The 11775-nt window shown below is 46.2% G+C and overlaps 1 protein-coding gene across 4 annotated transcripts; it reads left to right on the forward strand.

Annotated features, from left to right (window-relative positions):
• The first annotated feature begins 1069 nt into the window (after nt 1-1069).
• Nucleotides 1070-9291, forward strand: NTMT1 (N-terminal Xaa-Pro-Lys N-methyltransferase 1). Of its 4 annotated transcripts, none has more exons than XM_028715337.2 (4): nt 1070-1188; nt 5303-5513; nt 6529-6781; nt 8724-9291. In XM_028715337.2, exons 1-4 carry the CDS (start codon nt 1178-1180, stop codon nt 8978-8980), a joined length of 732 nt encoding a protein of 243 aa, XP_028571170.1. In that variant the 5' UTR covers nt 1070-1177; the 3' UTR covers nt 8981-9291. The 4 variants fall into 4 exon arrangements, with proteins under 4 accessions (XP_028571170.1, XP_028571172.1, XP_028571173.1 ...); XM_028715339.2 differs by lacking the exon at nt 1070-1188 and adding an exon at nt 1288-1457; XM_028715340.2 differs by lacking the exon at nt 1070-1188 and adding an exon at nt 1547-1689.
• Nucleotides 9292-11775: the final 2484 nt, after the last annotated feature.

Consider the following 11775-nt stretch of genomic DNA (forward strand, 5'->3'; position numbering starts at 1 on the left):
TTAGATTTTTTAAAATTCTGATTTTAATGTATGTATGTGTACCACAGATGAGTGAGGATTTGAACATGGGTTTCCCAGGGGCTAAGTCGCTAACCATTCCATAACACTGTCTATTTGTGTGTGTGCATGAGAGGTCTGGAAAGTGGCAACAGCAGAACGAGGCCTTTGGTGCAGTGGCTCTCCATTTGTGGTGTGCTCTCCCCAGGAAGGCTCACCTGGCACCTTCACAACATATCCTTAGGTGCCAGGTGAAAACTTTTCTCTCAGGTACACGCACAAATGATTTCTTACCCACCCTTCACCCTAAGGTCTCAAATTGGGTTGCAATTTTATTTACCTCATAAAATGTATATATCTCTCAGTTTTCAGAAGAAACCATCAAAGTGGTTTGCTAAAAATTCAATACAGTATTAAAAATGATTTAAATTAAAAAATTAAAAGTTGGAATAAATTGGGTTGCGTTCTGAAATATTATTATTAGTAGTAGTAGTAATACTAGTATGCTGCTCAGTATCAAATTTGAAGATTTTTTTAAAAAAAACCTTTATTCAAAAGTTACAATACAGCTTCGTCTATTGCCACATCACAAAATGATCACTCCAATCCTCAATCCCTCATCACTGTCATGTTGGCTTGCACAGTACCCTCAGTAGGAACCCAAATATATATACTTTTTTTAAAAAAACACTGTTTTAATTCCTTTATAATTTAATGACGTTTTAGCTGCCATTCTTTTCTACGTTTTTAGTTTTCTGTGTTTTAGCCGTCCTTGCTTTGATGTTTGCCAGCCGCCTTGAGTCCCGGTCTGGAAAGAAGGAGGGATATAAAAATAAAGGCAGTAGCAATAGCAACAACTATCATAATGAACAATTTTTTTTTTTTTTAAATTGCTTGTGTATGTTTCAGCGTGTGGGTATACACAGCGTAACGGAGCGCGTGCAACCAGGCGGGGGATCCTAAATCGCGCGCCCTCCCGCGCGCGCGCAGCTGTGGTGCAGCCCTTTGTGAAGGGAGGGCGGGGCCGCACTGCCGCCCCCCCGCCCCCCCCCCCCCAGCGATGCCTGCGTCCGGCCGAGGGAATATAAACGGACCCCGCCCCCGCCTCCGCCCCCAGCATCCCGCCGGCCCACCCTTCTGGTCGGCTTCTTCCTCCTCCCGCCTCCTCGGGAGCACCTCCATGCGCTCTATGTAAGGAAATTGCGTGCCGAAGAGGGAGGAGATTGTGGGGCCCAATGCCCAGCGACGGGGAGGCGAGACCTGTAGCTGCCTGAATAGCAGAGAGAGAGCGCGAGAGAGGCTTCCCAGCCTGGAGGAGAAGGAAGCTTCGCAGAAGAGGCCTGCCTGGACACCTCCCCTCCCAGTGCCCTCCCACTATTAGGTTCCCCTTTCTCTTCTTCCTCCTCCTCCTTGCACGTTGCCGCAGCGCCCGCGCGCAAGGGAAGCCGGCGCTCGGTGGGGTGAGTTTACACAGAGAGCCGAAGTGACTGCTTCGGAGGCGGGGGAAAAAGAGAATTGCAGTCCACGTGGCTCATGGGTTGTCGGGGGAGGGAAGTGGGGGGGAATCTTTCCTAGTAAGGGTTTGTTCTGGAGGGAGCTACGGCTGGTGCAGGAAGGGAACCCACAAAAGCCCGTTGGATAACCCTCCTTCTTTAGTCTCCACCGCCTTTGTGCTAGGGTTCAAAAGTTAAGGTGAATGCCCTCCCCCGCTCCATGCACCAATATAGACATAGTTTATAAAGTTCATATAGTTTGATCACCAGGAAATGGGTAGTGATTTATTTATTTATTAATTACATTTATATCCCTCCCTTTTCTCCAAGCAGCTGAGGGTGGTTTTTAAATGTTCACGTGGGTTTTTTGTTTTGCTTAAAAGGGTCGCTTTGTGTTGCTGTGGCACAAAAGTAACCAATTCATTATTACTATTAATACGAATAGTAATTCATCTAATAATTATAAGTAATGCCATTAATATTTATATAATTATTATATTTGTCAAATAAAAGCAAGATTAACTGTTTTCTGTATGCAAGGCAGTGTGTGAAGAGGGCCAAAAATGCTAGTGTGTTGTTTGCAGTTGTAAACTCTCTTTTGGGAAGTTGGTGCTAAACTGGCAAACAAGTGCTTTCAAATTCATGTGTTCTAAGGAACTATACTTAACATGAATTGTGGTTAATGTTAGTGCATGTGCAACCACTTTGTTCTGTGGAACTGGCACCGTTACACGTGCCACATAACGCATGTTCCACATTTGTAACGCACACTTTGGAACTCCCTGCCTCTTGACATAACAGCAGGTGCCTTCATTGTACTATTTCATTTTTTTTGCGCCTACTAAAACATTTCTGCTAAGTATGTAGAATGAAAAAGTGTGCATTTAACTTACATTTTTCCCGCAGAAAAGCTTCCATTTCCAGAAGTTCAAGAGTAGCAACAAATTGATGCAGAGTTCAAGTACTAGATGAGGCAACAAGACCTCCCCCTCAGATTTTACTGGCTTCAATCCTGATGGATTTTGGCGTGCCAGCTGAAAATACATTTATTCAGCAAGGCCTTTAGCTCACACCCATAACAGTGAAAGGATTTGCAAAAAGATGTCAATTGCAAATGCAACATCAGGCAAGATTAGTAGTTTCAAAGTTGACTGTTGTTGCTGCGCTGTTGACTAAATAAGAGCAAGATAGTTATGGTAAATTAGGTGATTGTCGAAGGTGCTGCAAAGTTTTCTGGGTGTCAGCTGGACATTTTCTGATGTGAATTACCCTATCCAAATTATTCCAGTTTGCATCAAAAATTGCCTGATTCAATCTTTTTTACAAAACCCACATAGCTGAAGTTCATGTGTAAAATAGAACTTTGGTGTTAGAACTTAAGTAGATTAAGAACGTAAGTATATTTAGCACAAACCCGTTTCTTTGGCTTGCAGACCATAAACATCAAATATGCTATATAGGGCTAGGTATGTGTACAGAAGCGCTCCCTATGCACCTCTTCCCCACGAGGTTCCTTGGCACACCCCTCACGCATGCCAGGCGTTAACCAGAATCGACTCTTTATTGTCCATCACAGAATGGATGGGCTGAAGAGTCCTCTTGCCCTGCTAGCATGTACAAATAATTTTATTTGTATGCCTCCTTTCCATTAGTTGAGGCATGTTCAAGGCAGCGTACAAACATGAAAAAACCTCATAATGACAACAAAAGTTGTCGTAAATAAAACATGCAAAAAATACACAACCAAATCAAATGATTTCCACATAAATCATAATAAGATCTAAAATAAAGGTACAAATAATTAATAGCAATAATAGCAACAACCTTCCCAACCAAAGCCTCCTACCCCAGCCCAAAAGTCTGTTCAGCAGCCTCAGCTTTTGTAGCTGGAGTCATTCAGGGCCCCACCCTGCCAGGCCAGGTGGGAAAAGCTCTGCAAGGCAGGCAGCTGGTCTTCCAGGCCTCGCAGCCAAGATGGTCTTCGTCTAGCACAGAATTAACATCCAGGGTTTGGTTTTAAAAACCGAGATTTTGGAGGGTGAGGAACAATTGGATAGTTCTTGAGTGGACCTAAGGGCTCTAGTAAATGAACATGCCACAAACCTACCTGCCAGACTAGTTGAATTTTGGGTTCTCTACAGTTCTGTGATTCTGATTACAGATACTACAGCTGGGGTGTGTGTGTGTGTGTGTGTGTTGTCCATCTCACAACCTGGTGAGTGCCTCAACTTGAGCTAAGCTAAGAACACTTCTGGCAACCGATCGTCCTGATTCCATGTTTGGGTTGGTGTAGGGCACGCCCTACGGAGCCATGTATATATTTAGCTCGAGATCTCATCCTTCAGGGTTGTACATATCTAACGGGGCGGGTTGAACATCACCTGCTCTCTTGGAATCTCTTTAAATTCCCTTTTGCATTCTGGGCCTGTTGGTTGGGGGGTGGGGTCACTATGCTAGCACCTTATTATTTTTCTTTTGTAAAGATTATTTAATTTTACATGCAACGCAGAGAACAGTTATAGCCACAGGTCAAAAATATAAAACTATGAGATGGGCACGTGGAATCTGAGTACAGTTGCACATGGGTCAAAATAATAAACTTCAGGTAATGACTTTCAGCGTTACCAGATTTATCAAGTGTAGTTCCAGATTTGCCATGCTTGTGATGAGGGTCATCCTGAAAATGGTGGTTCCACTCTACTGTGTTTAGAGTGCCAAATCATATGAGAAGGATCTGGAGGTTCTAGTTCTTGTCAAAATCTAAAATAACACGTGATTTTCTCTATTATAGCTACTGTATGTTTCACTCTATAGGATGCACTTTTCCCCCTCCAAAAATGAAGGGGGAAACTCTGTGCGTCCTATGGAGCAAATGCAGGCTTTCGCTGAAGCCTGGAGAGCGAGGGGGGTCAGTGCGCACCGACCCCTCTCGCTCTCCAGGCTTCAGGAACTATCCGCAAGCCTGCGGAGCCCAGCGGGAGTTCCCGCCGGGCTCCGCAGGCTTGCGGACAGCTGCCTGCAGCCCAAAGTCTGGGGAGCGCGGCGCTGGCACCCCGGGCTTCGGGCAGCTCTCCCCAAGCCTGCGGAGCCCGGCGGGAACTCCTGCCATGCTCAGAAGGCTTGCGGATAGCTGCCTGTTCTCCGCAAGCCTTCTGAGCGTGGTGGCAAGGTTGCTCGAGCATCCCCCGTCCCAGCCCCGCAAGCCCCAGGAGCGGCGGCGAGGTTTTGGGGTCGGGGGAAGCTCGGGCTTCCCCCACCCCAGCCCCACGGCTAAAAACAAAGCTGCATGCAGCTTCTCCCAGCTGGAGAGGTTAATTTCCCCCCTTTATTTCCCCCCCCTAAAATCTAGGTGCGCCCTATGGTCCGGTGCGCCCTATGGAGCGAAAGTGACTCCAAGCAGCCAGTGTAAGATTTTGGACTGTTGCAATTACTATTCGAGCTTCCTTGATATATATATCAATATATAAGACCAATATATATAAGACCAATTCTTTTGACGATATATCTACACTGATATTGTCAAAAAATATTCAGTAGGACAACGATCAATAGTTTCTTCAGTATTATGTATCATTTCTGCCAAAATTAAATCCCAAAGACCAGTTGACGTTCCCACCATAAATGATAATATGTACTAAGTTTATCACAACCCTTCCAACATTTAGGTGACATAGAAGACAACATTTTTTTGACATTTGCAAAGCATCGCGATGCCATCTGTGAAGTAATTTCCCTAAGAAAACTGGAAACGAATTTTAAGGGTCTCTGTTCCCCAATCCCTTTCACACCTTTCTTCCTCTTCTCTGTCAAAGGGAACACCTTTTGGCCTGCTTTGGTTTCTCCTTGAGAAGAAAGGTGCCGATGGCGAGCGACGTTGTGGAGAACGAGAAGGAGTTCTACTCCAAGGCCAAGAAATACTGGAAGGACATCCCCGCAACAGTGGATGGGATGCTGGGGGGCTATGGGCACATCTCCAGCATCGACATCGACAGCTCCAAAAAGTTCCTGCTCCGTTTTTTGCTGGTAAGCAAGGTGTTCTCTCTTCCAAGCTGAGCAGGAGCAGCCTGGGGTTACTTGCTTTCCTCCAGATATTTTGGACTACATCTCCCAGCAGCCTGAACCAGCCCTGCCAAATAATGCAGGGGCTGATGGGAAATGTAGTCAAAAACATCTGGAGGTTGGCCAAGGCTGGTTTAGGGGGAGCGTGGGAAATACTTATTTCCCCCCCCCTTTAAAGCAGTGAATCATTGAATAGTGGCGTTGGGAGGGTCATCTAGTCCAACCCCCTGCAATGCAGGGATCACAGCAGAAGAGTCATTGACAGACGGCCATCCAAGCTCTGCTAGAAAACCTCCAAGGAAGCCGAGTTGACTGCAGAATCTCTGGCAGGGATGGCTGACCTGTAGCCCTCCAGATATTGTTAGATTCAAACTCCCATCATTGTGGGGCAGGGCCTTTTTGGTGGTGGCTCCCTATCTGCAGAATGCACTTTCTAGTGAGGTGCACCTGTCCCTGTTGTATTAGGCTAAGAGTCCTTTGCCAAAATGCATATTGGGCAAAATTGTGATTACGATAAGCTGGTGAGGCCTTGGTGATGGTGCCACCACGGGGAGTTACCAGTGGCGTAGCATGGGGGGTGCAGGGGGGGCCAGCCGCACCGGGCGCAACATCTGGGGTTAGGGCAAATCCACAGGTTAGGGGCGCAAATCCACGGGTTAGGGGGCGCAAATTACTTGCCTTGCCCCAGGTGCTGACAACCACGCTACGCCACTGGGAGTTACCCAGTGCTTTTTTTACTATTAGAATACCTGCTGTTCATGAGGAACTTCACAGGTTTAATCCCCAGGGCTGGTCATTGTTCCCTGCCTGAAACCTGGGGAAATGCAGGCTGTATCTGCAAACATGGATGCCATCTTGCCAGATGCAGTATAACAGAGAAGGGTGTGTGTGTGGGGGGGGAAACAATGAAAGACCCTGTTTCTGAAAGCGTTGAGAGGCATTCAAGGTTCTAGCCCTCATTAACTTAATTTCTGTCTAGGATGAGCCTAACAGGACAGGGACCTCCCGTGCCTTGGACTGTGGGGCTGGCATTGGCCGGATTACCAAGCGGCTCCTGCTGCCACTTTTCGGAACGGTGGACATGGTGGATGTCACAGCGGACTTCCTTAACCAGGCCCGGACCTACCTGGGTGAGGAGGGTCGGCGTGTCAGGAACTACTACTGCTGTGGCCTGCAGGACTTCAGCCCCGAGCCCAGTGCCTACGACGTCATCTGGATCCAGTGGGTGATAGGTAAGAGTCTCCCTCCGCTACCTGTAAAAGAAGGGTTGTGTATCCAGCTTACTTTCTCTGTCTCAGAGTAGACCTTAATGAAATCCGTGAACCTCAGTTAATCTTAGTCATTGACTTCAACGAGTCTACTCCAAATGGGATTGCCATTGGGTACAACTGGCAAAAGGTCTCATCTGCACTGCACATTTAAAATGCTACAGTACCTCTTTAAAAGGCGTTCTGCCCCCCCACCCAAGAATCCTGGGAACTGTAGTTCAAGGTGCTGAGAGTTTCTAGAACTTTATTGCCCCCCTCACAGAGCTACAATTCCCAGGGTTCCCTGAGGAAGGAGGATGGATTGTTAAATCACTCCGGAAGCTGTAGCTCTGTGAGGGTTTTTTCCGGCCTCCTAGCAACTCTCAGCACTCTGAACAAACTACAGTTCCCAAGATTAATTGTCAGGGAACCATGACTGCTCTAAGTGGCAGTCCTTTAAATGCATAATGTGATTGGAGCCTAGGATAGAGACACGAAAGGTATCTCATTTCATCAATTAACTCTCTCTGAAGAATTTAAAGGGCAGTGTAAATGTCCCTCCTTCAACGTCCTTTCTGTTTTCCTCACAACAGGCTTGTGAGGTAGGCTTGTCAGAGAGGGCAAACAGCCTAAGGTTACTTCAGAGCTGAGCAGAGAGGTTTGAACCCACGCTGCCTCAATCTGTCCCCTTTGTACTGTTCAGACGCTTAATTATCACAGCATTGGATTCCAGCCACTGCCTTTTAGGTTAAGGTTGTTGTCCAATGAAACTGAATGTTGGAAGATTCAGGACAGAGAAAAGAAAGGACTTCTTCACACAGAGCATAGTTTGAACTATGGAACTCCCTCCCACAGTGATATTCACCAACTTAGATGGTCTTATAAGATGCCTCTGCTGTACCCCCACAGTCAAAAGCAGCCCTCTAAATACCAATTGCTGGAACCCCAGGAGGAAAGAGTGCACTTGTGCATGGGCCCTGCTTGCAGGCTTTCCACTGAGGTATCTGGTTGGCCACTGTGAGTGCAGGATAAAATGGGCCCTTTCTAGCCTGGCCCAGCAGGGCTCTTCATATAGAGAGGTCTTTTGTGAGAGCAGAACCCCCATGCACAAGAACAGTCTACCTTTGAATACCAAATAATGGGGAACTGCAACTGGAGAATACAGTTGTGCTCAGGTCCTGCTTGGGGTTTTCATTTTAGGGGACATCAATCAGGTTGACCACTGTGAGAACAGGATCCTGGAGTAGAGGCGGGCCACTGGCCTGATCCAGCAGCCAGAGTCTTTTTCTTCTTCTTCCATAAACCATTTATTGATGTTCCAATGCATATACATAATATTTACATAGAATTTCATATTTCTTATAATTTATACATTCACATTTTCTATTATAGTACATTGTAAATCCACATTTAGTTTTATACTTAATTATCTCATACTTTCCCCCCTCGTGACTCAAAGACTTCCCTCCACCCGTGTGTGACTTCCTAATTTTGTTTTAAAATTTGTTACTATGTTTGTACTTTGATAATTTATTTATTAAATATTTATTCTTGTGTTCTATATTAACTTTGTGAGATCAATAGGTCTTTGTTGGAGTACCTATTAGCCATGTATTCCTCTACACATTTGCATTCTGGTTTCAGATTCTGATTTGATTGCATTCTAATTGTTACCGTCATTTTCGCTAATTTAATAAATTCAAAAATTATTTGAATTTATTAATAAAATTAATAAATTCAAATAATTTACATTGCCAATCTATCACTAATGGTGCTTCTTCACATTTCCAATTTTTGGCAATCAATAGTCTAGCGGCAGCTGTAGCGTATAAGAAGATTCTTTTATTGTCTTTGCCCCACCGATATACCTTTTATTTAAGAATTTCTAGTAGCCAGAGTCTTAATGCTCTTATGCTCTTAAAAACAGGGCACCTGACAGACGACCACCTCTCCAGCTTCCTGAAGCGCTGCCGCCTGGGCCTGCAGCCCAATGGCATCATAGTCATCAAGGACAATATGGCCCAGGAAGGGGTCATCATGGACGACGTGGACAGCAGTGTCTGCCGGGACCTGAATGTTGTCTGCAAGATCATCCGCTGTGCTGGCCTCAACCTGCTGGCCCAGGAGAAGCAGGAGAATTTTCCTGACGAAATCTACCACGTTTACACACTAGCAATGAGATGAACCCCTCCATCACTGAGCCCCATAGAGAAGGGAGGTTGCCTTCCTGCGGGGGCCTTGAGACACCCTTCCCAAGCAAGGCTGGCTGCCTCCCTGGCGACGGAGGGCCCCAACTGAACATCCTAAAAGAGATAGTCCAGAAATTGGGGTCTGGCTGAGACTCTCGTCGTCGAGACTGGCTTAGGAATGCTGGGGGGAAGTAAATGTTCTTTTTTTCGAAGCTGCTGCTGCTAATGTTGTTGGTTCTTTATTGTTTGATGGGTGGAGGGGAAAAAACACTTGTCAAAATATACTTTGTATGGTTTTAACAGCAACTTGTTTTGAACTGTTTTATATACTCAGTGGGAGGGGCAGAAATGGGAGTGTGGAATTCCCTCCCCCAGGAGGTGGCGATCCTCACCAACCTGAATGGCTTCAAACCAGGGTTTCCCAAACTCCAGTTGTTTTTGGACTACAACTCCCATTATCCCTAGCTAGCTAGAACAGTGAATTGTAGTCTAAAACCCCAAAGTTTGGGAAACGCTGCTTTAAATGAAGATTGGACAAATTCATAGTTATTCATGGGTCCTGCTTTCAGGTTTCCCATAATGGGCTTCTGGTTGGCTACTGTGAGAACAGGATGCTGGAGTAGATGGGCCATTGGCCTGATCCAGCAAGCTCTTATGTTCTTACGTTTAGTGCTCTCTTTGCGAGACTCTTAATCTCAGTGTCATTGATTCAAGCCCCATGTTGGGCAAAAGATTCCTGCATTGCAGGAATGACACCTTGGGACATCTTCCAACTTACGATTCTGGTTGTTGATTATTATTATTATTGGGTGCTGCTAGGCACTTTCATTGGACGTGGGTGGCACTGTAGGTTAAACCTCAGTGCCTAGGACTTGCCGATCGCATGGTTGGCGGTTCGAATCCCCGCGGCGGGGTGCGCTCCCGTTGCTCGGTCCCAGCGCCTGCCAACCTAGCAGTTCGAAAGCACCCCCAGGTGCAAGTAGATAAATAGGGACCGCTTACCAGCGGGAAGGTAAACGGCGTTCCGTGTGCAGCTCTGGCTCGCCAGAGCAGCGATGTCACGCTGGCCACGTGACCCGGAAGTGTCTGCGGACAGCGCTGGCTCCCAGCCTATAGAGTGAGATGAGCGCACAACCCTAGAGTCTGGCAAGACTGGCCCGTACGGGCAGGGGTATCTTTACCTTTACCTTAGGCACTTTTAAATTTGCACAAAACACATATTTGCATAAATGCTACTGTATGGAAATTAAGGTGAACACAACAGCTCAAAAGGGGAGTGCAGAGGAGTTTGGACCCAGGTCACCCTTCCCTAACAATAACACCATTTGTGGGTCCAATTTTCACCTAAATGCTAAATTACTCTTCGCTATAGGTCACAACCATAGAGAAACATTGAGGCTTCTGCTTTTTGTTGTGAAGAGTTTTTATTTACCCCTCTACTTCATCAGAAAAGGTGCCCAGAGCACGTAGTGCCAGGTCAGCAGCACACAAATTCCTTCCTATACAAGATTTGCAGGTGCGACCTACAAGGAGGAAAAAGGAAGGGGGTGGGGATGCAGGCAAGCAAAACTCAGGCACTGTTGAAGTGTAAGTGTTCTTATAAGAACCAGATAGGAAGGGAAAAATCAAAGCCCAGAGGAGTTGCCAAAGCAGTTGGAATGACTGCTCAGGGGTGCCAAATGAAGCTGGTCCCTCAATACAGCCAACGGAGCGGGGCCCTTCTGTCCTTTTTGCCAAAAGATGAAATGACTGTTGATAAGACCCCAGTTGAGGGGTCTCTGGAGAGTGCCAGTGGAGCAGCCCAGAGTGGTTTAACAATCCCTCCTACTTAGGGAACTTTGGGAATTGTAGCGCCTTGAGGGGAACAGCAGTCTCCTATACAGTTCCCAGGATTCTTTGGGGGAAGCTGTGATGGTTTAAAGTGTCACTGGGTTTTTAAAAAATGTATGGTGTGAATGTAGCCTGTGCGTTTGGTTAAATGCTTTCCGGGGGGTGGGAAAATACAGCTGAACCAAGGGGCCACCCTGAAATGATGTCTATCTTGTACTTATAAACAATGGATATTTTTCCCCAATTGGTGGTGAGCACATGGTCATCACCCTTTCTGAGGAACAAGGCTGTTTTTTTCCAAATCAGGACCACCCATCAGCCAGCTGACAGTGCTGGGTGACATCAGGAAGGCATGGGGTGGGTGCTGCGTTGCTAGTTTGTTCCCCTCTGGAAACACTAGTAAAGTGAACCCCTCCCCTATCAGTCTTGCTTCATTTGTGCTCTGTCAGATGAATGACAGGTGTGTGGCCTTCCCACTTATCAAGGATCTGGCCCAATGGGTCAAAACAGTTCTTCACACTTAACCTTGCTGTGTATCAGCTTACAACAACCATCATCATACTGCCTTTGAAAACACACAAAAATGGTTGAGTCACTGTGTGGACTAGATAAGGCTGCCCTTGGCTCATGGCCTAGCACAAGAAAGCCTCATGAGGAATGGTATCTTCTGTTCTGAAGGGCAGAAACAATCTGCAATATGTTGTGAACCTCCCCGAGACCTATGGGTGAAGGGCAGTATACATATCAAGGCAACAAGTATGAAAACATCTACTTCGCATTTGCAAAAGCAGCACCCAATGTAGCATAGGATGTTGTGAAGATGTTATTGCCACCCCTTTTTCCTGCTACTTAGCCTATTGTTGCTTTTATTTTATTTAAATTAAATTTGTCAAGTCACTGTTACCCAGGACAACCCAAAGCAACTTGAAAACAACCAAGCAAGACACTGGAGGCACAACA

Source organism: Podarcis muralis, chromosome Z (assembly GCF_964188315.1).
Source record: "Podarcis muralis chromosome Z, rPodMur119.hap1.1, whole genome shotgun sequence".
Taxonomy (NCBI): domain Eukaryota; kingdom Metazoa; phylum Chordata; class Lepidosauria; order Squamata; family Lacertidae; genus Podarcis; species Podarcis muralis.